The sequence below is a fragment of the Podarcis cretensis genome, assembly GCF_951804945.1.
Source record: "Podarcis cretensis genome assembly, chromosome: 2".
In the NCBI taxonomy this organism is placed as follows: Eukaryota; Metazoa; Chordata; class Lepidosauria; order Squamata; family Lacertidae; genus Podarcis; species Podarcis cretensis.
This window is the reverse complement of record NC_137171.1, coordinates 65,714,182-65,741,041: the sequence shown is the minus strand read 5'-3', so window position 1 is coordinate 65,741,041 and position 26,860 is coordinate 65,714,182. Positions and strand designations below refer to the sequence as shown.

General features: G+C 42.5%; 1 protein-coding gene across 3 annotated transcripts; it reads right to left on the bottom strand.

The window, feature by feature from the left end:
* Positions 1-12,813: 12,813 nt before the first annotated feature.
* On the bottom strand, positions 12,814-26,834 carry MFAP3 (microfibril associated protein 3). 3 transcript variants are annotated; one of them, XR_013836520.1, is made up of 4 exons: positions 26,700-26,834; positions 19,696-20,113; positions 16,298-18,209; positions 12,814-14,205 (listed from the first exon to the last, which is right to left on the bottom strand). XR_013836520.1 is itself a non-coding variant. In XM_079968303.1 (3 exons), exons 2-3 carry the CDS (start codon positions 19,976-19,978, stop codon positions 17,437-17,439), a joined length of 1,056 nt encoding a protein of 351 aa, XP_079824429.1. In that variant the 5' UTR covers positions 19,979-20,113; positions 26,700-26,834; the 3' UTR covers positions 12,814-17,436. The 3 variants fall into 3 exon arrangements, 2 of the variants coding, with proteins under 2 accessions (XP_079824429.1, XP_079824430.1); XM_079968303.1 differs by having other exon boundaries at positions 12,814-18,209; XM_079968304.1 differs by lacking the exon at positions 26,700-26,834 and adding an exon at positions 26,162-26,484 and having other exon boundaries at positions 12,814-18,209.
* Positions 26,835-26,860: the final 26 nt, after the last annotated feature.

Here is a 26,860-nt window from a genome sequence, read left to right as displayed (position 1 = left end):
ACCCAGCTATCTTTTGCAATTCACACCTCTCCGGCTTCTGCAATGCAGTTGTCCAGCTGAAAAATGTTTCCAGAAATGTGTATATTGGGGGAACATGTGCACAAATGAAAATAAGATAAAATGCATTATATTGCTTTCATAAATACCTATATTTGGGGAGATTGCTTTAAAATCTGCATACTGGAGAAACATGCACTAAAATGCTGTTGAATTTTTGTGAGGAATATATATATATATATATATATATATATATATATATATAATCTCAAACTGTTGTGGAGAAGACTGAAAAAAGAGAAATAGATAAACCAAAATTGACCAATTCACCCATACCATGGGAAAGTGTGTTGCACATCTTTTTTGCCCCCCTAACAAAAAAGAATAATGACCTGAATTTGCACACTGATCTCACCAGAGGCAATGAAAATTACGGTGGTCATTTGCCCAGAACCCAAACTACTACTGCAGAGAGACTGAAAACCAAAAGAAGCTATTGCTATTCTGCTACCCTACTGCACAAAGTCCAGCTCTGAGTTCTGGATTAGGTGCAGGCAGATTTCCAGACACAAAGCCATCATTTCAGAGGGTCTAACTGGGGGATTAATTATCTTGTCAAAGCCAAACAAGACATTGAAGAAAGAAATTTACCTTAGCTGGTTTGATATACCAGCACAATTCTGGACTTTATGCAAGCTAAAGAAACATAATCTTCAATATTCTATTGGATGATTGTTTATGAGGTGCTTCTCATAGAAACCTTTCTCCAAGTAATCTAAAATGCCCGTATTATACCAAACCAGATATCAACTATGGGAAATATGTTCATTTATGAATTTCACATCATTTACTACCAACTCCATGTTTTCTGTTTTACAATTCAATACTTTCTTTCATCACTTGTAAAAAACAAATAACAAAGCCTCTTACAGAAATTGAGAGGTGCTAATTAAAGTATCAAACACCTTTTGTTTGCATGGAGTCATATTCTGATAAATGATTCACAAGGGGGGGCGGGGAGAGACTTGACAACAAGTTTCAAATAATGGCATGCAAATAATGACATGATTCGCTCAGAGGGACCAAGCTTTTCCATTATTCCTGCTGATACTTTCCATTGTTTAAGGAACACAGTGTATATTGTGCAGAAATTGGTGAGGCTATTACATCACCAAAATTTATGTTTGTGTTTAAATGTTATGTTTCCTAAAGGTGATAATGTGCCATCTTAATCTGCACTTAAATTTCTACCTAGTGGCTATTGTTTCACAAACTTTGAAATTTATTATAACAAACACAAAAGTTTGAGTTCTTCATTTGTTCATACCTTATTTTAAAAGACCTGGTTCTAGCATTGTCACCTCTTTGCTTTACCTCTCTGGAACGCATGGCTAATGGCTGCTTCTGTATCTATCAGTCACCTGGATATGGACCACATCAGTGTTCCACCAAGCTGAGTATCCTGCTGAACCTTCGGCCATACTTAGTTGCAGTGAAGAAGCCAACCCCTGCCAACAGAACCACTGCTTGGAGACACTGAACGTTTAAAACCCACTTCTGACACCTGTGTTGCTTCCATGCTCATCTGGTAGTGCAGTATCCATTCCACTTTTCTTTCCCCAATTCCCCTTTGGATGAGAACTTAGAGGGAATCATTAGATTTGTTTGGTTGTTGTTGCTGTTTTGCTTTTGTTGTTGTTTTTTTTTTTTTTTTTTTTTTTTTTTTTTTTTTTAAGGGATGACATCCAATTTCGTTGCACTGTGCAATGTTGCACTTGTGTAATGACAATAAAGAATCTATCTATCTATCTATCTATCTATCTATTTTCCTGGCTTTTCGCAGGTGTTGCGCTATAATCAATCTTCTCCCTGACCCAGGGCACTGAGCATGGCTGGAGAAGTGCAGGCTTTAAGTAGCATTTCTGGCTGGAACAGAAAACCGCTTTCTTAGCCTTTCAGAGTTGGGCTACTTTTTCTGAACCGTTCTGTAGAGCTGTAGTAGAATGAACTTAGCAGTAGTCTTTGTATTATTTGTCAGAGCTGTGATATCCTGGAGAAATGGACTATAATTGAAGAGATCAAGTTGTTGTTGTTGTGGATGATGATGGTGATATTATTATTATTATCATTAATCAGATCATAGCCTTCTACTAATGTGGGAAACAGAACAGATAGCATTGTTTTAGATGGGCCTGTTTTAATGCCATCATTAAAGGTAAAGGGACCCCTGACTATTAGGTCCAGTCGTGACCGACTCTGGGGTTGCGGAGCTCATCTCACTTTATTGGCCGAGGGAGCCGGTGTACAGCTTCCGGGTCATGTAGCCAGCATGACTAAGCCCCTTCTGGCGACCCAGAGCAGCGCACGGAAATGCCCTTTACCTTCCCGCCGGAGTGGTACCTATTTATCTACTTGCATTTTGACGTGCTTTCGAACTGCTAGGTTGGCAGGAGCTGGGACCGAGTGGGAGCTCACCCCATCATGGTTTAACTCACAGCGCCACCCGCGTCCCATAATGCCATCATTATATTGCTTTAAAATATTGCTTTAAAACATTTGCTGCCTATGAAGAAGCAGCTTTGTGCTCGCTCCTACAATCAGCTGAATTATGCAGTGGATTGAGAGAAGCTACAGATTTGTAGTTGTACACCAAGAGGGCCTCCATGGGATTGTGTCAGCAGCAGCAGCAGCAGAAGGAGGAGGTGAAAGATTCATGTTGATCTGCTGCATCTTCATGCAGATTCCCAAGCTATAATGACAATGAACAAAAGCAAGCAAATTGTGGGGGAACTTTTTCTCTTCTTTTTCTAAATGCCATCAGCTGCAGATTGCTCATCTGAAAAGCAGCTTTGATCCCTGATTCACATTTTGCATGTAGGAAGGTATCACAAGAAAGCAAATGTTCAGCTTTTAATTTTGTGCACCAATATGTCTTGCTGAGCTTGACAAACGGGCATCTGTTTATGCTGTCGTGCTCTCCAAATCAGATCCCAGGAGTAGCTCTAAAATTAGATTCCATCTCTCCTCTCCTTGCAGGACAAGTGCTTAATGTCAGATGAATCAAGAAGAAAACTTTTAAAATGAGGTACTGCGGATGCCTACAGCTTTAAAACAACTGGGGAGGTTGACAATGGTCCCTGTCGCTTGGAAAGCTTCTCCTTTGATTAGCATATCCTCTTGGTTACACACTTTAACTTTAAAAGGAATGCAAATGTTAGAGGGAGAAATGCACATCTGAACTCATTTCTGAACCTGGCCAGGCCACTACAATCCAATATATTTAAGGCAGTGCACAGGCTGAGCAGCTACAAGTTAATGGGGAAGTGCAAAGTCCATATAGACGAGCAGCATGAGAAGCAGGGTCCAGAAACTGTCCAAGGTTTGCACACAGTGGGCCTAGCAACTAGCTAGAGGCCAGTGCAAAGATGCTGTTCCAGCACTCTGGGCCAACGACTGAAGGCTTTTAAACCTGAGCCATTAGAGTAGGGTTACCAGATGTCCACGGTTCCCGGGGACAGTCCCCAGATTTGCAAATCTGTCCCTGGAATGTCCCCGGATTTGCAAATCTGTCCCCAGGAAATGTGGCAGCGGCAGCCTCAGAAGCCCAGAGCCAGCCTGGTAGCGCAGTTGGCTCTGGCTGGCTTCAGGAGCTGCTCGCTGCCGCTGCTGCTGCCACTGCCAAGGGGGGAACCAGGGACATCCGGCGGTACAGATCTCCTGCCCCCTTCTCCCTTTGTTTTGACATATCAGGGGAGGCTCGGGAGTCGCGGGTGGGCGGCCGTTGCCCAGGAGGGGCGCAAGGCATGTGGTTTCTCTGCCAGGCAAGGTGCAAAGCCCTTCTTTTGCACCCTGTGAAACATAAATGCTCTGAGTTTTTAAAATAACTGGGCAACAGCCACCTGCCCGCAACTCCCAAGCCTCCCCCGATCAGTCAAAACAAAGGGGGCAGGAGATTGGGGGAGGCTCGGGAGTCACAGGCGTGTGGCGTGCCATTGCCCAGTTTTTTGAAAACTCAGAGCATTTATGTTTCACAGGGCGCAAAAGAAGGGCTTTGCACCTTTATACAATATGCATGTGTGCTTGGGCCCAGGGTCTTTTGCCTCACCATCCCCACCACTGACGCCTACTCAGTGTCAAAAAAAGAAAAGAAAAAAATCTGGTAACCATACTTTAGAGTCCCATGCAGAACCCAGCTATAAGCCATCAGTGTTGTGTGCAGATTTGGTCTACTCATGAGATGTGGCTTGCTCACAACAAGCATTCATTTACTCCCAAGAAGACCATGTTCCTCATGAGCCTGCATCTTTTTTTGCCTGCACTTCCTATGGCTCAATGACTGCCTCTCAGTCTGTGAAGGGGCTACCTGTGTTGTGAGGGGAAGGTTGGATTACTGTCTCCCCCTGAGGGCCCTGGATCCCCCTGGTCTGCCTCCTGGTCCCCTAGCACAGCTTGCTCCTCTACGATATTTCCCTCTGGGAGCTCCAGGCTGTCCTCCTAAGATTATTCTTCTGGCAGGGACATGACAAGAATAGGGGCATCAATAACAAATGCAGTGCAATCCCAAGGGCATTTACTAGGATGGTAGCTTCCCCACTCGCATAGTTTGACAGGCCCTACATTTTAGTAGCCGTGCAATCCTATAGATGTCTACTCAGAGGCAAGCCCCATTGAGTTCAATACAGCTCACTCTCAGGAATGTGGATGTAAGATTGCTGCCTGAGGCTGCAGTCCGGGACATACATACCTGGGAATAAGGCTGTGTACACATTACTGGCTTAAAATGCAGCTAACTCATTTCTCCCCTGCAAATCAGATGGAAGCTGGTTGAAGGCGACAGGCATCAAAATGCAGTATTTCATAAGAAATAACAGGATAGATATAGATTGTGGCTAAGTGTGTACACTGCTTCTCAAACCAATGGCAGGAGCCAACTGGATGTGGAGTAAACGGGTGTGTACACTGTCAGTTTGCATTTTTTTGATGAAGAAAGTATTGAGCTGAAGTATAGAAATCTTGTCATTCTAATTGATTCAAGAGGGTTCTGCAAGCTTCTCTGTGTGATGGAAACTTCCAGCTTGCACCAGTTTGTAACAGACACGCAAGCTTTTATTCTGCCTGGAAACTGGCAGAAGGTTCCTGATGTTTGGGTTATTCCTTCAGAGAAGGTGAACAGCTGGTTTAAACTGGTTCTGTTATCTCTTTCACTCAAGGTCATGCTGAGTATAATGGGCCAGAAGGAGCCTGAGTTTCACTTTCTATCTTTCTTTTTGTTATGTACTGAGCTGAATCCTAGAACAATAGGATCCAGAACGCAGCAGTCTGATTGGTCCGCAGGAGCCACCCAATCCAGCTCCAGGCCTGCAGGAGCAGCCAATCAGGCTTCTGGAGAAGGTGAATCTGCAACATGATTGGCCTACAGGAGTAGCTGGAATTAGCCAATCATGCGGGGCCCATTGTGTAAATAATGTATATATAGCTAGACGTTTTGGGGAAACTTTCATTCATTGCTACGAGCTGAATAAAGAGCATGAAATTCACACTCGACTCAGAGTATATTTCACTTTTCCTTCTGGTGTGTTCTGTACATAGTATGCTTAAGTGTTAAGGTTTCAGTCTTAGTGTAACTTCTTGTAAGCTTTAAGTTAAGTCTCCTGCAACTGGATTTCTTATGGACAGTGCCAATCCCCAATGTATGAATTTGTGACTATTATGCTCATTAACCTTCAGCAGCAGCAGTAACCTCTGCTGGATGAAATACAATTACCTCTGGTCTATTTTGGGGGGAATCCTGCAATGTGTTTAAGTGTTTACTCTGCTAACTATACGTTGGAGTTTTGCTCTGGATCAATATGAGCAGAATTCATTACATATACAGCCTAAGTCCTATTGAACTAAAATGTATAGGATTGCAATCTAAGTGTATTTTAGATTGTGGTTATGCTGTGCAACCTTAGCCTTTCCTACTTGGAAGTAAGATCTATGGGGGTGAATCAGACTTACTCCTTGGTAGCATGTCTCAGATTGTCGTCTTTGAGCAGCACAGTCTGAGATCTCCTGCGCTAGCTCCACTTCTCATTTCTTCATTACTTTCCTTGGCATGTATTCCTTCAGGAAGTAAGAGGCCCACCAGCAGTGGAGCGAGCTGATTGGGAGCCTGGGGCGGTGCGTGTGCCCTGTGCCCAGGAGTGCAGCCAGCTGTCTGCGGGGCAGGGCCAACCAGGGCAGGACGCTCTGCGGGGCCTCCAAGGAGTCTGCTTGACTCCTTCCACTCAGCTGCCCTACAGCTGAGGGGGTGGAGGTGGTCGGACCGTTTGGGGGCAGCGCAGAGCCTGCGGGCACCCAAGCCACTCCCAGGCCTTATGGTGAGTGCTGCCTGGCATTTTGTCACCCCCTCAGTGGTGTCAGCCGGGGCCCCCCGCCCCCACCACACACCCCTTCCTCCACCCCCGAGGCCCACCATTCCAACCACAGACTTGGGACTCAGCTACACTGGCAAAGAAAAAGTACTTTATAGGCGTTGTAACACTATGACACCAGATGGCACTGTGGAATCCCGCCTTTCACCAATGTGATTTCCCTTTATGAAGTTTAGAACACATTTCCCTGAAGTGCTTTTTGGATGTGTCTAGATCCAGCCTTGCCTTCTTCACAGTGCTCTTATTCTTGGGTACCAATCAACCTAACATGACTTACTTGGTAATTTGCACTTTTCAAATTCAGCATCCCTGTTCCTCCTTACCGATTGTCAGCATTTCAGCTCCTAAGAAAGGGCACCCTCGCAGTCAAAGCCAGTTACTCCATGTGTGCTCTGTTGGATTGGCACCCTAAAGTCTGAAAGGCAGGAAACATGTATATCATCTTTGTCAGAGAGACATGATGGGCTGCTGCTCTCTCCCGAGTGCATGCTCAGTACCAAATCTGGGTTCCCCTTGGCATTATGAATGAAATGAGACTCTTGATTCCAAGTTCTGCTGCCCACAATTTTGTACACCAAATGATTACTGAAATAGGTGAGTATTAGAGCACATGGCTGGCCACAGAATCACAGCCAAAATGAATACATTATTCATAACTTTTTTTTTTTTTTTTTTTTTTTTTTTTTTGCAAATCCCACTCATTCCATAAAGACAGTTTGGCCAAGGAAGCACACAGATGAAACTAAAAACTACACTTTCTAGAACCATGAGCCAAGGTTCTAGTAGGAATCAACAGGCCTTTGCAAAACTAATCCCATGAATTATATCATTTTAGCTAACCAAACAACCACATCGGCTGCTGGGGAAATGATACATTATGTAGGAATGCTGAAATGGTGTGCTTGTTCAGTCATTCCATTAGCCTATCATGATATTCCAGATCCAATGACAAATTTATTGTGTTATTTTTGGGTAACAACTTGCAAGGCTGGCTGGTTCAAATCCAAAGTGTTCTTCATGTCACAGCCTCTGTGCTCTGATTGTGTTTTCAGAATTGCTGAAGCTACCACAAACATTTACATTCCATGCCCAGGTTTTTTTCCTGACACCAGCATTTGTTCTTATTGCATATTTGTTGTTTGCTTCTCTCCAGTCTTCAAGTGATATATATACATATATATATATATATATATCAGCCTTATTGGCATGTCAGTGCTGCCTCAAAGGAGGAAGTGCCAAGAGGGATTCCACCGCTTCTACCCTCAGCTTCTACGAGATGGAGGTAAAGATGCTTCTTGTCTGTTATATAAGAGCACATTCATCACTGAGCACAATGAACCTGGGTCTTCTATGGTCCCCTTAAACCTTCCCCTAACATACACATTTTTTTTCACTCAGGGTTTGGTTGGAGAACTGCATCACAAAAATTGGAGAAGTGCAAATTTCAGAGGTCAGCTACGTTATGCTTTGCATATTTTTTTCAGAGAATGTGAATTAGGTTTGCATTAAAATCTGAACTGAATCTCCACACCCTCCTGCCTATCCCTAGCTACTTCTGACTCCATGTAGCATGCCTGCTGTGCATATACATAGTGATAAAAATCAACTGCATACAACAGACTAGCTATGTAAGCCTGTAAGCCTGTGGATTGGGCAGGCATCTTGTGAGTGTCCTAATGCATTTAGAACAAGCACTACAAAAATACTGACTTTGCCAATGGCTCCCCTGAAGAATGATGCTTTGAGAAATGCAAGGCAGTATCTTTACAAGTGTGTACTGGTGTACAGTATGTGTGTATTCACAGCTAATGAATTCAAGGGCATGAGCTGAAGATTACAAATGGAAGAGCCAACTAGATCATTTTAGGCAGTTGAATCACATTTCCCATCCGTGCCCTGTGATCAAATTAATGAGAAGTAGCGCACATACAAAGCCTCTCTGTGGCACGTATCGGGATACTGCACACAACAAAAGCAGCAAGGGGGAGAAAGCAGTGAGCTGTTGAAGCTCCCCAGGGATTCATTGAGCCTTTGAATTGTCAATATAGGAGTTTCGCTCTTGAAGCTGGAACACTGCAAAAAGGAAAACAAACGACTGACTTGTTTTAGTGTGTTATAATTATGGGATAGGGACGCAGGTGGCGCTGTGGGTTAAAGCCTCAGCGCCTAGGGCTTGCCGATCGAAAGGTCGGCGGTTCGAATCCCTGCGGCGGGGTGCGCTCCCGCTGCTCGGTCCCAGCGCCTGCCAACCTAGCAGTTCGAAAGCACCTCCGGGTGCAAGTAGATAAATAGGGACTGCTTACCAGCGGGAAGGTAAACGGCGTTTCCGTGTGCGGCTCTGGCTCACCAGAGCAGCGATGTCACGCTGGCCACGTGACCCAGAAGTGTCTCCGGACAGCGCTGGCCCCTGGCCTCTTAAGTGAGATGGGCGCACAACCCCAGAGTCTGTCAAGACTGGCCCGTACGGGCAGGGGTACCTTTACCTTTACTTTAATTATGGGATAAATCCAGTCTCATATAACCAGCATGCTTTGTGATTATAAACCTCTGCTGGGGTTCTCTCACCAATGAGTACTTGCCCCAAACCTGGATCGAGACATCCAGGGAATTCTCTTCTCCTTTTACCGCATTCTGTTTCCCCCTTTGAAACCAAATTACAGAAACCATCAATAAGAAGACACTGACTAGGACACATGTGAAGGAGGGAAGCTGTGTTCACCAAATTGGCTTTATAGATCAAATACAGCCGGGGAACATTCTTATACAGGGGATTATCTCGGATGTGGGTTTTCATGATCCAACTCATTGGATACGTCGTGAGGTACTGAATCCAATTTTGGATGTTAATTGGCCACCTGGGGCTGTCTTCTTTTTTTTTGAAACAGAGATGCATCTTTGCTGAGTGTTGTCATAACTGCATAGAGGGAAACATGGCCATGACTCAACTGGGATGTCAATCCAGATGGCAAATTAGAATCAACATTCAGATCCAGCTCCTGAAAATTGAAAGATTTATCCCCAAGATTGTTATTTAAGGAAAATGCCAGGGTGGGAAGAAGGGTGAGTTCTTTTATGACTGATAGATCTAGCTTCTAATCAGAGGAAAATATTTTATTAGGGCTGTCCAACTGCAGTGCTTTGGGGCATTGTGCAGGATTGCACTGCACATGGAATAAACTATATGGATGGCACTAGTGACTGTACTACGTTGCACAAAGATTGGGGGGAAATATGTCAATTAAGTACTGTATGTGAAAAATATTTGTGAGTGGAAGGAATGAAATCATTACTTTATATCAATGTATTTGGACATTATTATAAACTTATAATTTATTGGGTATGTTTTTTTTACACAGTGAGTGCTTACGAAAATTGATTCTAATGTTAATGCATCTAGCTGGTGATAATTCATTGCCGTGCCTCCCCTGATGCAATTCGTCTCAATTTTAGCTAATACAATTTTGCTCTTTGCATTATGAAGGGTTGTGTCCAAGAAAAAGCTAGTTATATCCATTCTTGTATTTATTTTGCATATGCTGCCCCTAAGATTTGGTTTCTCAAAGTCCTCATTTGCAGTGGCTGAGGACTCAAGAGGCCTGAGGCAAAAAAGGCGACGGCTCTGTTCTTCACCAAACATGTGCTCCATCTGCATGTGTGGCCAAAGTCCTGCCAGGAAAAAAAAAGGATAACCCTACTTAAGATGTCCATGGGATCTTTGGGCATCTGCAAGGGCCCCAGTGCCATGGCAGGGCTCAATGCACTGGTATCTCTACCAACCCCAGCAAGAGAGCCATGGACCATAGTGCCCAGGAGTGATGTCAAGTTTCATGGTGCAAAGGGACTGTGGAATTAGTTGCCTGCTAAACTGGCAGCCAGATTTTTTAAAAAAGGGCTGAAACACTTTACCAAGTCTTCTGCCCAAACCTGGATCCCTTTATAGGATTTATAATTTGAAAGTCTGGAATAGTAGTTCAAGGGTTCTATGCTCCTCTACCAACCCCTTATTCAATTTTAATTTCCTCCTTTTCCTTCAAAGAGTTCTGGCTGGTGTAAATGATCTGTTCTCCCCCTCCCCTCCAAATTAGTCCCACAATAACCCTATAATGTAGTTTAGGTCGAAGGAGACTGACTATCACCCAGTGAACCCCACATTTAAAATTTTAAGCCGAGCAGCTCTGGGAAAAAATAGTTTCACAACTGGCTGGATCATGCCCTGTTTAACTGTGAGGCTCTCAGCTTTCAGTGAATTACATTTTTGCCCTCCTGTTTTTACAGAATGGTTTAAAAATATGTCTATAGTTCAGCTACAAATACATGGATTATAATCCATTACAAATTCAAAATAGGTCAGCAAACCTCAAGCTATGCACGGACCCAAACCAGAACCTTTTGGACATGTGAGAGCTTTGAATATCAGCACACCCCACCAAGCGAACACTGTTCAAGTTACCTAGCTTTCGGTGTCTCCTTCATGTTCAAAGCAACAGCTGCCTCTAGTGTTAAATGCCTATAGCTACAGTTTGGAAAAATTGACATTTCTGGCCTTAGAGAAGCTGAAGGGAAGATCAACAGGCATTTTGCTAGCACTAAATCACCCACATGGTTTGATGTAGCATCCAACAGGCAAATTACAAAAGAAGTTTAAAAACAGCAGGTACACATGGAGATTATAATGTACAAAGAAGTTATTTTCTTAATATGTGAGTGCATTTGCTTCTTCATTGCTCTGAGGTAATATATGCCTACTACAGTTTTTCTTGCCATTTTGTTATCAGGTGTGACTCATGAATCCTTTCCCTGGTTTAAATACTATTATTACTGTCATTTTCAAACATTTTCTTGTGTCCCTGCTGTGTAAAAACACAAAACAATTACACTCACTGCCCAGGTTTTTAATATACAGTAGTCAGACAAGGTCCGTTCTGTGGGCTCAGCTGACATCTGGATCTCCCCTCTTACATTCCACTGATGAACAAATACTTTTAAAGGGAAAGGAGATAGTTGGTTTCAACACTAGGTCTTGAAGTCATTCTGCTACTGCAATGGAACTCAACTCATCTGCTCACACACAAATACAGTCAAACCTTGGTTAGAGAATGGCTCTGTTTTCGAACGTTTCGGATCCCGAATGCCTAAAACCTGGAAGTATAATCTAAAATATACACTGCATTATGAACACTAACCAAATAAAACATATTCTCCCATTTTCTCTTTAAGGAGTTATTTCTTCCTTGGAGAAACAGGTTTCAGTTGGGTTGTGACAGTTATGGTCTAACCTGTGGCCTACTCACAGGGGAACATTTGAGATTCTGCCAGGCTAAATATCCTGTGCTTATCAAGTTGTAATTGTTCCATCACTTGTATAATAGATTTGCTGAAGGTTAATTATGCATTTCCCTTTTTAAAAATCCATTGTTGTGCACGGAATTGAATTTTATGAAAACTAAATAAAGAACTTATGTAAGCTCAGCAAAGGAAAGGGGCATTTTGTTGCTAGGGATATTAGCTGTAATACAGTTATTTCACAACAACAGTTCTCCGGACCTGGCATGAATTGTTTTAGATGGTCATAGGACCATCAACACAACAAGCCAAATATTTTATTATATGGCCTGACACTCAAATATTCTAGCAAACATTCTTTGATTGTATGATAGGTTTGCTGCAAGGTTTATTGCAATTAGCGAAAGCCAGCTCTCCAAACCCTATATTGGACAGTTCATTTTTCTGTCATTTTCTTTTTTTTTTCCAAATCCATTTTTATTGAGGTTATACACATAACAAACATACAAACAGATACAAAAGAAAAAATTATAACAACAAAAAAAAAAAAAGCGTCAGGATATACAAGCCAACTTTTTCCTCTCTCTAACTATACAAAGATAGATTAATCTGGCTGTTTCACAAAACAGTAAACGATTAAAAAAAACACACACACACACGCAAAAACCACCTCCTGGACTTCCTTCCATCCTTTTGGTAAGTATCAAATATCTGCTTCCATTACGTATTTGATTTTTAATCTATAGGCCTAAATTCACACGCTGGTAGTATTGTTCTGACCCCGCCAATCACATTAAGCATTTATTCCAATATAGTTCCAGTATTTACTCCAATTTTTCAGAGATTTCTGTTCATCGTGGTCTCTTAATTTACCTGTTAATTTATCAAGCTCAGCATAATTTATCATTTTAATTTGCCAATCATTTATATTGGGGATAGTTTCCACTTTCCAATATTGTGCCAATAAAATTCTCGCTGCTGTGGTGGCATAGAGGAATATCGTTCTATCTTCTTTCTTAATATCTTTACCCGTCATTCCCAGCAAAAAGGCTTCGGGTCTTTTTTCTGTCATTTTCTGGCAGGAAGACATGCAAAAATCAGAAAAAAAACCAGCCCAAACTTTTAATAATGGATTTTATTCTGGGGGGAAACCCACCACCTTTTATATGAAAGTATGAATTCCTGTGCGGTTACAGAAAATTGACACTGCCCCCTCCAGAATGCAAATTACTACAATATTGTTTTAAATACTATTTCAGTTAAAAGTAGATCGTTCTGAATGCCACAAAATTCAGAGGCTAAGGAAACAAGACAATACAATCTCATGATTGACAAGAGACATTAGTTTAAGTCAAGCATTGGTATAATTTATACTCAGTGAGCCAGTGGGCATTCTGCAAGTGACATTTCATCTGCAAGTGACTCTTGCCATTTGTTGGCCATCTGAGTATTCTTATATCAATTTTTAGTTAGCTGCATCAAACAAATGCAAACATAATCAATCTTCTCCATATAAATTAACAATATCACATCAACATTTTGTAAAGCTTATCCACGCTCAACAACAAATTCATCATGCATCCAGTTTTAATACTTTTCTTTTTACTTAGTCTTGAAAATATACTGTATGTTTCAGTTGCGCCTTTGTTGCACAGGCGGGGTCCTATGCCTGTGTCATAAATGCAAATTATTTACAGAAGAGTCTAGAGAAAATAAACCTCACAGTTTCTATCCTGGAACAGAACAAGTATGGACTGTCTACCAGCAATGAGAGTGCGGGTTGGAGATCATGTTCTAAGTTTTAGAGGAACTGCTTTCCCCATTGCCCACCCCTTACTCCTGGTAGACGATATCAGTTCAAAATATTTCAACGGTATACCTGAATGTACATTATATTTTCATACACAGAAATTGAAAAACAGAAATAAGTATTATTGTCTTGCACAGATCTTATACCCAGGTTCCAGTGTCATATGATTATTTGGAATTTTCCAGCGACTTTTCTATGGAAACATCAAACATTGCTATATTGTATCTGCTGGGTTGGAAGCCCCGAATTTGCTAGTTGTGCCTCTGTATTATACGTAGAACATCATGTTCTGCAGATTCACAAGGACAATTACGATAATCTGACTTGATTATTAGGCCTACAAATCCATTCAGCAATTACTGTGTTGCCACTGTTGCCATGTAAGTGTTGCAGTGCTAACTGGGCACAGTGGAATCCATAGCCTGTAGAATTTACTGCTGTAAACTGTAACTGTAGGAATAAATTGGTGGGATTCAAAACATTTAATCACTTGTTTCCAGAGTTAGACGAGCCTACGCTTCTGGAAAGTATTAAACACCATCTCCCCTCAGTGCAAAACAGTGAACTGTGTGCTTCAACATTCAAGGATGGGGCTGCTGATAAACGCTTACTGTGAAAAATCAGGATTGCGGTATTCAGAAAGAGGCAGGGGTCGCATTCTAATTCCTTCCTGCAGACTTTCTTCATCTAACAGACACACTGAAAATAAATTGACCTGTTCTTATGATCTAGGACAGAGCGGAATCCCAGAGGAATACATTTATCAGCCAAGCCTGCCAAAGTAATTTCACTCATTGCTGCCAGATTAGCTTACGTAAGTGAAGCTATTATGCATCAGTCCACAGTTTCTATCTGTAGGATAGTCAGGTAGTACAGGAAACATTGTGGAAAGCCCAGAGGAGTCAACAGATAAATACTGCAGCCTTATTTACACGTAAGACAGGCATGTCCAACAGGCCGATTGTGAGCTACCAGTCAATTGCATGTTCCTTGCCTCCCCTCCCAAAAAAGCTCAACAACTTTGGTCAATGGGTTGATCACTGACAGTTTTTTTAATAGTGGGAGTAGATGGCAGTCTCTTGGGAGTTGGACATGCCTGATGTAGGACACAGCTGTGTTTCCTTAAAGGAGGGTATTTGTTTTTAGCCCTGCCCCCCCGTGATGTCACACCTCCTTCCTCAAATAACCAAGCTGCCCACTACCGAACAGAAACTCTAACATGTGACCTCCCGCTTGTCTGCAATTGTTTGAGGAAGGAGGCATGATACGGGCAGGCAGGACAAAAAGCACAGCCCTGCTACATGTAAACACAATTACACCCTACATGCAAGTAATGAATGAACAGGGCCTGGGTGGAGTGTAGATGTGCTAGCTCCTGACCCAGAGATCCTACCTGTTATTTGCATTCCCAAGCAGGTGTCTAGCTTATGCTTGACAGCAAGCAACAGTCAAGTGGAGAAGAATGGGCTACTTGAGCATGAAGCAAGGGCCAGAAGCAAGCAACTTAATTTGAAGAGCACCTTTGGAGGTTAGGGGAAACTCAGATATATCCCACTGCCAAGTTAATGTCTGCACCATCTCTATTTTGCTTTAGGAACTTTTGTCAGAAGAAATTCAAGCAAAATTCTAACAGGTAAATATCATTTACTCGTTTTATGAGTTACATAGCGAGCATTACTGCCAATGACTCTCATTTCCTAGGTAGCATTACTGTTGCTGTTTGCCACCCACCTATTGCTATAGATGTAACACTAAATCCGCCTGAAAATTGTGTTTATTCCCCTTCAGCGACTGCTAGTTCAAATGAGATGCTATGAATAAAACAGCAGAAGAAGAGCTGTAGGAAATTAATGGGAACCCCCATTGCCAATTGTTAAAACGATATGATATTGCTTTAAGTCGTGAAAAAAATGTAGACAAGCTTTGTATACGTTAAAACAAAACTGAATATAAGATGCAATTAAAGTGACACACTCTTAAAGTATATATATAAAAAAACAAGGACCAAATAGCAAAAGCTAGAATCTGCCTTGACTGGAGCTTAATGAGCAGCTAGCAGAGGCACATTCCTATCACAAAACTGGGTCTGCACAGCTATGGCCACATGAAAGACAAAAAAGAACATGGGCCAAGTAGGAAGCCAACCAGCTATATTATTCAGAGTACAGAAGGATGCCAAAAGTTAATTTTATCATCCTCCAATTATTCATTCTATTTTTCAGCTTTACATGGTATAACACGGCCCAATTCATGACATGGGGAAATGGCCACTGGAAACATTTATAGTGGCTATTAACAAATCAACCTGTCATGCAGCAACAATTTGCTGGTTAAATATCAGTCTACTTATGCCACACAATGTGGTGGTAGAAAGGACTGCACCACCTTAGATCATGTGAAACATTTGGAAGATTCCTGTATAGCAAACAAAAAACAAAATGGCCAATAAGAAGTGAGGCCACAACCTCTTTTTCTGATTTTTTTTAATGTGTGTGTGAGATTTCAAATGTAGTATCCCCCATCTGAAGTGGTACAGTCCATTGTACCACTACAGGGGTAGCTAAGCATCAGCACAGGAGAGAAGTCACTCAATGTGTTAACCATTTACCCTTTGTTGCATACATCAGATTTTACTAAAGTGCCAAAGAATGTTATACAGCATATGTTCATGCAAAAGCCAGCCACAACCTCCTCATCCACCTGCACAGCTCCTCTACCCCAATCATTCTGCACCCATGGCTGCTTTTCATCAAACACAAATGTACATTAGTAGACAAACACGGCTACCTACCTGAATCATTAGGAGAGTGTTAGGCACGTCCATTGGGTGATGACTAGTTCCAAAGACTCTGGCCACACATTTGCCTCTTATAAATATTGTTCAGAAACAACTGCCTGAGAAACCAAAGATGTTTTATTTCCCTTTTTAATGTGAGAGTTTATTGCAAACTCTTCAACAAGATCATAACTGTTTAAGTTGTCATTGCTTTCCTCGTAGCAATACTGATGGCACTAGAACACATTGGAATTTCAGCAGTGTCAGAGAAGAAAGAATACTTGAAGTGCTGACATCTGGAGCTTTACTAAAAAAAAAAACCCCAAACAGACAGGGCCTTTTTTGAACTGCTTGGCAAGCAGCACATTTAAAACAACCAAATTACCACTTCTTGGCTGCTATGAGAAATTCAGATGCCAAAATTTGCATTTGGTTTCCATTTTCTAGTTCAAGTATTGCATGTGATTGCAATGTAAGCAAACATGAACAACATGACAAACTGGCAGCTCTGGTAATTTCACAGCTTACTGACATAAGGCTGGACTCAGGCCAACTTAAGTGTCACTGATTGCAATAGATCTACTCTAAACATGAGTCAGTCCGGATCCAACTCTTCATTTAAAAAGTGTAATAATCCCATACTATTACTATAAGAAATGCTAAAATGTATGTTTCTTACAAACTCAAGATAAGCTTGATCAGATATTATAAATTCAAACAAGCAAGACAAGCACTGTTCTAGAGAACTATGCCATCACACACTATGAAATCATCACTGGACATATTCAGGAATTCAAACCTCCCTGTAAGAAAGGCAAAAACAGTTTATGTCAATGTATCCTTGCTCTTTTGTTGATGTTAACTGGAGATCCCAAAAACTGGGAGAAAAGTATCCCCTCTGTAAAATGCCCCCAGCAGCTTTCCTACCAAGGAGAATGTTTAAAAAAACATGATTTAAGCTGTTTTCCTAATTGGTTGGTGAACACTGAGATATGTTACAAAAGAAAAATCCAAATCCATACTTTTGCTAAATGTTCAGCACCTTATAGCCACTGGAGTTTTTAAAAAGAGATAAGGTTTTTGTGCATTTGTGACTCCAGCTGCTTTTTTTTTTTTGGCTTCCCCTTTTTTCTTGAAGTTTCCAGATGAAGCTTTCATGCATCTGCCTTTGCTGCTGTACTGGCTTCAGCACCTGCATCATCTTCAGAAGGTATGGAGGGAACACTGTCGTGGGAAACAGTGTCAATGCTTTGTGCTTCTGACTGAAGGTGGATGGATACCTCAACAGCTATTTCTTTACCATGGTCATTTACAGAACCATCATCCGAGTCTGCTGTCGGTGAATTACTGCGCTTAATTTCTGGGTTTAAGGGATAGAGTCCATCTTGGACACCAAGGGCTTGTTTGACTCCATCTCCAACTTCATCAGGGTCATCGACTCTCACTGCTTCAAATATCTCTTCCATAAAGGCTCTACAGTTAAGGATGAGCGGCGGAAGAGGGATACTTCTGGCTAACTCTTCAATGTATCGAGCAAATTCCATAGTCTTAAACTGGGTGACTTTGGCCAGTTCCAGCGTTTTGGCAGAGGTAATGATTGGAATGCGTTTGGCAATTTCAAAGGCCTTCTGTAGTTTCTCAGCCCCTTCAGTCCTGAAGAATTCATTGATGGCCTTCTCTGTCTTGCGGAGATGGCTGCTCATCATGCACAGACGTGTTATATTTAAGATCAGGGTGATAGTAAAGGCAACCAGGCAGACAATCATGTAGTAAATGCCCATGTCCCCAGATGTGGAGACCACCCTGAGGGTGACTGAGTAATGGAAAGAGCCATTTTGGGTAGTGACAACACAACTGTATCGCCCCCGGTCACCAAAGGTTACACTTGTGATATTAAGGGTACTGTTAGAGATCAGCCATCTTCCATCTAAAACACAAATACAAAAAAGATTTCAACATTGGAGTTACAGATCATACTTGCATCTTTCCTGATATATATATATATGCATGCCCTGTGAATTGTATTACGAAACTAGCAACACTGAATTGGGAATATGGATAACAACATATGTCCGGTCATTTGCCAACCTACTAGTCAAGCAGGGTTGAATATCTTTACCTAGCCAAGAAAATATTCATCTCATGTACTTGATCTAGGTCACTGGTCTTCAACTGGTGTGTTGAGACCCACTTCTGGGTCACTGCCTGATCTAAGGTGGGTCACACAACAGCACTCCCAACATACAAATATATGGTAAAAAGGAAGAAATAGATCTACAAATGCTTGGGTTAGAGCTGGGTCCTGGGTCTGATTTGGGCAGTTGTTTACATTATAATGTTGCTATCCATTTGCAAAGGCACTCATCCCTACAGGGTGGCCCTTCCCACCAACCCCAATATTACTTGTGAAAATTATATTGTTAAACTGCAAATGTTTCTATTACCAAATGTAGCAAGATCCACTGGATTGGGACAGCAGGCAAATGTGTACTTAAAAGCATGGTGGGCTGTAAAAGCTGGACACTTGGACAAAATATGTGTACAGTGCTATCTCACTTTTTCATGTAATGTTTTCTGCTTTCCCAATACCCTATTCTGGCAACAACAGCAAAAAGGTAAAAAAAAAAAAGGTAAATGTATTGCTGGATTGGACAGAGCCCAGTGCCATGATGGGGATGCAAACCACTCCCTTCCCCAGTCACCAGACTGATCATTTGATGACTGCATAACAGACAATAACCCCCTCTCCCCAGCTGATCTGCATGGCTCAGCTGAGGTGACTGACTGCCCATATGAGATGGTCACATCTTCTGCTGGCATGCAGCCCCTAGAGCAGCGGTTCTCAACCTGTGGGTTCCCAGATGTTGTTGGACTACAACTCCCATCATCCCTGAGCTCTGGCCTTGCTAGCTAGGGGTGATGGGAGTTGTAGTTCAAGATCATCTGGGGACCCACAGGTTGAGAAAGGCTGCCCTAGAGGGTTGAGTCACCAAAAATTATTGCTGCACTGTCGTCCCCCAATCTAAATGTAAATCTGGGTTTGATGAGGTGAGCATTCTCCCGATAAAAACCATGCGATCAGCACATGGATTAAAATATCAAGTAGCTATACTCCTAAAGCAACTAATTTGGAATGAAAACTACTAACTGCTAGAATATTATGTAACAGTACCTAGATTGCAAGTTGTGTAAATTATAGCCCATTTAGCTTCAGCCAAAATCCAGTACTTTAATTTAAAATAGACTTGGATTGTGTTTTAATGTAGGTATGTTTGGGCAGAGAGGTGACGAACCTAGGAAGAGTGGCTTTCCCTTCAACGTCTTCTTAAAAGTGTGACATACAAGAGAACTTCTGTGATCAATACAGCACACCTGGTACATTGTGTAAAGCAAGTCAAACAGTTGTCTCTTACCCTCTCCATCTTGCTTCAGTAGATGCCCTTTTGAGTTGAACCAAAGGATGCTGTTATGCTGACTGATGTTCAGCTTACATTCAATGAAAGCACCGTTACCTTCTTTCACTATGATATCTTGAGGTACTGCCGATTTTGTGAAGGCTTGTAGGGTGGGAAGAAATGATGCATCGAGAGGAAGAAACCTTGACCCAGTAGCAGCTGTCAGGTTGGAGGCCACATTTTCTAGTGCAGAAACACTAGAACTGAGAATCAAAGTCAATAGGCAGCAGCTGAGCTTCATGAAAGCTTGAAGTATAAAGCACGCTGCAAAAAGTTAAGCAGTCTGTATTGCACCAGTCACCATGGAAGATATTGATGGATTCATCAACTTTGAAAGGGCTTTGGGTTTTTCTTTACAAGTAAAGGAACAAACCAACTGAAATGTAAAAAACAAAACAAAAAAAGATGCAAGTCAGGATTCTTAACAACGCAAAGCTTTTTGGCTTTCAAACTCAAATAATTAACAATACAATTCCAGAATGAAATGGCATATAACAGGGAAGGCGAACCCACAGACCAGATTCAGCTTGCCAAGCCACTTACAGTGGCTTCCTTGTCCTCTGTCAAAATCTGCCTCTTCTTACCTTGGAAAAGCGCCTTTCCCCCCTTAAGCAGAAGAAAAAGGCTTCAGAAATAGAAAGGAACACTTAACCAATATTTTCCTTCCCGTATCAGTGCTGGGTAAGAAAGAGGGGAACTACTCCCAGCCCACTGATGTGATGAGAAGGAAACCACCCGATCCTCTGCTGACTGGCTGTTTGAATATGTCTGCATGTCTGCCTGCCTATCAAAATGTGTGGTAAGTGTGCACATGCAATTGAGTATGCACAGCCATGCCAGCTGTTGGTATGCAGTCCCCAGAGAGCTGTCAACCATCAAAGCAGCCCAAAGGTTAGCCACCCCTAGTATAAAATGTTAGTTGTCTAGAGCTGAAAGGAGCTTAAGGTAAATAGGCACAAATAGCAACTTTCCAGAAAAGGAATGGGACCTAAAAACTAGCCATTCTTTCCTTTGGTAGGCTCAAATTATAAACAGAAACAAAATTAAAAGGTCCACTGCATACAACATTCAAGGTTTTGTTCACCCTTGGATTGAAACTGAAAAAGGCAAACCAACCAAAGGAGCAGCTGCCAAGAAGCACAGCTTCTTTGCCTCCAGAAGGTTGATCACCAAGTAGGGCTGGGAGAGGCCAGAAACCCTGGAAAGCCATTGCCAGTCAGTATAGACAATACTCTCTAAACTTGAACCCTTAATGCATTTCTATTCTTATCCTAGCTGCTTCCTTCCTAACCACCTCTTTCTGCAATGCTATCTAACTTCCCAGTAATTCAGAGTACAAAACAGGGCAGCTCACAGTGCTACTACATGGCAGCGTTCTCGTCAATATCTTCAAAGTGCTCTAAAAATCCAGAGTGAACTAATTCCATCCTGAAATATATGCATCTAAACTACAGCAATATAAATTTAATGAGATTTGGTTCCACTATTCTGCTAGTGCAGAGCTCTCTGTTCTGCACACCAAACAGGTGGGTGGGCAGAAGCGGTATCAGTTCCAAGCAGGGGTGCTACTGAGTTGACTTGGGAGCTGTTGGATCTCAAGTACAGATGTACCTTGGAAGTTGAACGGAATCCGTTCTGGGAGTCAGTTCGACTTCCAAGGCATGGCTTCCGATTGGCTGCAGGAGTGTCCTACAGCCAATCAGAAGCCGCGGAAGCTGTGCTAGACTTTTGGCTTCCGAAAATCATTCGGAAACTGGAACAATCACTTCCGGTTTTCGACTGTTCAAGAGCCAAAACGTTCAAGTTTACAGGTGGTTTTTTTTTTTTTTTGAATAATATTTTATTAAGTTTTACAAAAGAAAAGAGTTAACAAACCAACAAAAAACAACAAATATCACAAAAAAAGGAAAAAACACATAAAAAAGCAAATTTAGCATAAAAGAAAAACTCTCTTTCAAATTTGTAACCTTCTGGACCTTATTTCCCCTACTTCCACCCGCCTCCCTTTCTTGTATTCCACTTAAAAAATTAATTCAGCAAAATCATTCGTTATTCATTTTCATCCCTTATCCCTCCCTTTGTACTCTTATTTATCTTAATCACTAGAACTCCTTCGTTTCATTTTCAATGTCCTCAACATTCATATATTTTACAATGTTTTTGTAGGTAAGCTTTAAACTTACAGTTTACAGGTGTTTGGATTCTGAGGCTCCACTGTAATACCAACTGCCATCATATAACAGCATTGACTCAGATTGGGGTGATGGCTGCAGACTCACAGCTTTGTACCTACCTGCTTTATGCCACAGCTAGGACATGCAGTAGGACTGTGATGGCCCTGCCACTTTGTTATGCCTGACCAGGCACCACCTAGGGCTTGGATAGCATCCTGAGGCTGTTATTTGCAACTGGGAAAAATCCAGTTACATTGTCCTTCAAAGACCTGAGATAACTATCAGCAGTAATTGCATATGCTTTCTACTACATTGTACATTGTTTGCATAATGCACAGCAGCAGTTGTAATGGGTCATTGGATTTTGCCATTAAATCCTTCAGTGTTTGATTTATTAAACTGTTTATCCCATTTTCTTTTATGCAAACCCATTACTGTTAAGCAAAGATCTTCTGCTGCAGGGGTTTTTTTTTTCTTTTGAGGAAAAGAGGTTACATTTTTATGACAGAGCCATCATATTTATATAAAACAGCTTCTGTGGCTGATAAACCACTAGGAAGAAAAGACCATATAATGCCCTAAATTTTTCAAGAAAAGCACAGCCATGCATATCATAAAGTAGCTGTTATGAATGAACATTAACACAGGTTCAACATGCTCCATCTGAGCCACAGATGCACTATACCTGAAGACAGATTCAGTCCAGAGTATACGTACTGAGAAGCAGAACAGATGTCTTTCATTTTATCTGCACACGTAAAAACTAACATATGCTCAATTTTATGCAGTGTACAATCATCAGGACTCTCAGAGAACAGAAGGAAGCCTATGCTCCTGTTTCTGCAGCACTTTAAAAATATCTACAATATTGCTGCCTAAATAGATAGTGGAAAAGCAAAAAGTTTAGACTATGGCCCCAAGAGAACAAAAAACAAATATTTCCTATGTTTACTGGATGGCGACATTTTATCGAATTGCAGTTATCCTTCCAAAGAGTCTCACTTTTATCAACTTCAGCAACTCCAGTACTCACAGAACTATTTCAAGAGCAAGAATTTCACTTAAACACGGAGATCACTGCAAAAGCAAAGGATCTTACAGATATTTGAGTTACCATGTTTCAACCCACCCTGCTTTAAGAGCCCTTAAGAATCACTCGCCACATTTGCTAGTTTACAAGGTTTCTTTTTGCAAACGAAAATGTCAAAACTGATATATCACAGAGAGTCAGGTGCTGCTTCATTTTACTGCAGTGATCCGGAGAGACAATATTTACAAAGGTGAAACTAGGGGAAAGAGCATATCCATACTTTTGGAATTTATATTTCTTTCTTTTTTTAAAGACGCTGGCACACCAAATTTCCAAGGTGTTTTAAAGCTGAGAGTAGATTCTTCAGGAGTAGCTCCTGAAACAGCCAGATGTTATGCAGAACTGTGCTTACATATGTACAGAATCAGGCTTGAACTCCGAGAAACATTTTAGGTATACATATGAAGGACTGAGAGGGACACAGGTGGTGCTATGGTCTAAACCACAGAGCCTAGGGCTTGCCGATCAGAAGGTTGGCGGTTGTTCTTCGGTCCCAGCTCCTGCCCACCTAGTTATTTAGAAGAGGGTAAGGCTCCTCTCTGAGGGATGCGGGTGGGGCTGTGGGTTAAACCACAGAGCCTAGGACTTGCTGATCAGAAGGTTGGCGGTTCGAATCCCCACGATGGGGTGAGCTCCTGTTGCTCGGTCCCAGCTCCTGCCCACCTAGGAGTTCGAAAGCACGTCAAAGTGCAAGTAGATAAATAGGTACCGCTCCAGTGGGAAGGTAAACGGTGTTTCCGTGTGCTGCTCTGGTTCGCCAGAAGCAGCTTAGTCATGCTGGCCACATGACCCGGAAGCTGTACGCCGGCTCCCTCGGCCAGTAAAGTGAGATGAGCGCCACAACCGCAGAGTCGTCCATGACTGGACTTAACAGTCAGGGGTACCTTTACCTTTATGAGGGACTGACAGTGTTCAACTTTAGACTTTGCAGCTTTTTGAGTGTTTCCAAGACTCCAAGTGACAGGGGCAAGCTTTTTATTTAACTTCTAAGACTAATTTAATGAATTTAAGTGATCACCACACTGATATTATTTATTAGATAAAATATATATTTTCTAGTTCTACATAATATGGATAGTCCCTGCAATTAAAGCAAAAAGGGGAATCTTGCTGGACTACAATTCCCACCATTCCAAACTACCGTATTTTTCGCTCTATAACACGCACCCGACCGTAACACGCACATAGTTTTTAGAGGAGGAAAATCCGTAGGCATGCCACCCATAGGCATTCCCTCCATAACACGCACAGACATTTCCCCTTACTTTTTAGGAGGAAAAAAGAGAGTGTTGTGGTGGAAAAAATACGGTACTGGTTATTTGTTACTGATGGGAGTTGGAGTCCAACAACATTTGGAGTAGATTTTCCCACCCCTGCTTTAAAGGCCTAGACAAACAGCCCCAAATACTACTCCCCACCATTGTGCAGAAAACTATCCTAATAAACTCTCTACCTAAAATATGCTGTTGATCCTACATACCTGTAATTTTTTTCAACCATATCAGACATTTTTAAATGCAATGCTTATATCTAAGCACTTCAAATGTGTTTACCCATGCCTGACACAGATGCAGATTACACCACAGGAATATGATGCTGAGAAGATGGAATAACACAAAGAAAAACACTGAAGGTTGATTCCAGTTTTTCTGTTTGTTGAGCATTCATCCTGGTTTGCACACTTTGCAGGAGTGGAGGGTGTGTTATACAACACTGGTTTTTATTGGGCATTCTTTCTGGTTTGTTTCTGGGGAGATTACACAACATCGCATCAAGCAATGGTTACCCCAGACTTTCCATCTTCCTATCAATCAGCTCAAACTGTCTTGTCCTGGTGAGCAACCTGGCTGCTGAAGTTTCCAAACCATCTTCAGAGGCAGCCCTATGTATAACATGTGGCAGTAATCTAACCTAGAGGTTACCAGAGAATAGAAACAGAAGTTAAGCTACCCTTGTCTAGATGCAGTGCAGCTTGGCCACCAGCTGAAGCTGATGGAAGGTAATCCAGGTCAGAAGCCACCTGAGCCAGAAGTAAACTTTAGTTTATGGTTGCCATCAATTTGATTTTAATTAATTTTTATAATGTTTTTAGAATGTTGCACTATTTTAGTGTTGTTAGCCGCCCTGAGCCCGGCTTTGGCTGGGGAGGGCAGGATATAAATAAAATAAAATTTATTATTATTATTATTATTATTACCCCTGAGCTATGTACCTGCTCCTTCAGAGGGAGTGTACTTCCACCAAGAGCAGGCAACCTCCTATGCATATGATCTAGGGAACCACCCTCTAACAATGTCTCACTCTTATTTGGATTGAGCTTCAGTTTGTTGGCTTTCTCCAATCCATTACCAAGGCAAGACAACGGTTCAGCACATCCTGCAAATGGTCATCATGGCAGCAATGAAGTCCTGAGCCATCCCAGAGCCAATCGCCTTGGCATGGATGTTGAAGTCCACCAGAACCAGCAGTCTGGGGGTCCTCAACACTGCCTTCAAAACCAGCTCTATCACCTCAGGCAAGCAGAGTGCTGGGTAGGGAGACAGGCAGCAAACCAGCAGAATTCCTAATCTGTCCCAATTGTCCAGTGCCAGAAACACACACTCTAGATCCCCACACAATTGGACAGAGAACCTGGAGACAGAGTTGGAATCTCTATAGACTGCAACAACTCCCCACCCCTAAGTCTGCTCTGCCCTGATGCTGCCAGAGTACCCAGGTGGGCACAGCTGGGTAAGACCAACTCCACCTTGTTCGCCCACCCAGGTTTCAGTGTTACAGACCAGATAAGCCTCCTCATTTGTAACCAGATCATTTCACGGATTGCATCTAGCTTTCCTTTTAAAAAGGAAGCCCAATACAACTAGCAATACAAACTCTATTTATGGTAGGCACTTGGATTATCAAACAGTCACTTTTTCACTGGTCCAACCAGTAAAATTGTGTTCAGCGGAAAAACCAACACTGGAGCCTGAAAAACTAGTAATGCTTCCTCTCCACCATATATGCCAGGCTATGCTCTTGGACCACAAGTTTCCACTAACTCCACCCCAAACTACCAGATCTGAACCTGCTCCCCCCCCCCAACTTGTCTAACTCTGTCCTAACCCATTAGGGAACCATAAGGGTCTGCCTTAACCTCCCAGGTACTGTTCTGACTTACCCGCTTTCTACTGAGTCCATGTCACCTCCAAGCCTGTGCAGGCTTTATCTGCTAGCCCTGCTAAGGGAGTAAACACATGTGTGCTATTATTAACACGTATAAAGTGCCTGTGGGTTTTTTTTTCCTCCTGAGCAGCAAGGTCTGCAACCTAATAGGAAGAGGGAAAGGGGGGGAAAGGAATAGGGATGGACGATGAAAACAAGCACTGTAGTACCTACATCCTCACTAGCTCACTAGCCGGTATGGTCTCTCTTTTGCCCTGCGAGAGGGGAGGCGCAAGTTCCCAGGAGCTGGTGGCGGCAGTGCACGCTTCCTTTCAACTCTGCATGCATGCATGCATGCATATACATGTATACACACGGTTTATAGGGATGCGCGAATACACCACCCTGTGAGCACTGCACAGCTCCCAGCAGCTCACCCCCGAGGCCAACGCCCGCGACGTTACAAATGCGCCCACTAAAACCCCGGCGCGTCGCTCCGGGTCCTACGACACGGCCTCGAACTCGGAGCGGGAGCGGCGCCCGTGACGAGTTACCTTGGCAACGCCCTGTCATCCCTCGCTCGGCCCGCTCAGTCCGCCTCCCGGTCCCCTCCTCTGACGGGCCCCCGCGCACAGCTCCAACCGGGACTCCGGACCTTCCGCCTTCCCTTCCTCACAGCTGCCTCTTCTGCTCCTGCGCGAGGTCCGCCGAGGGA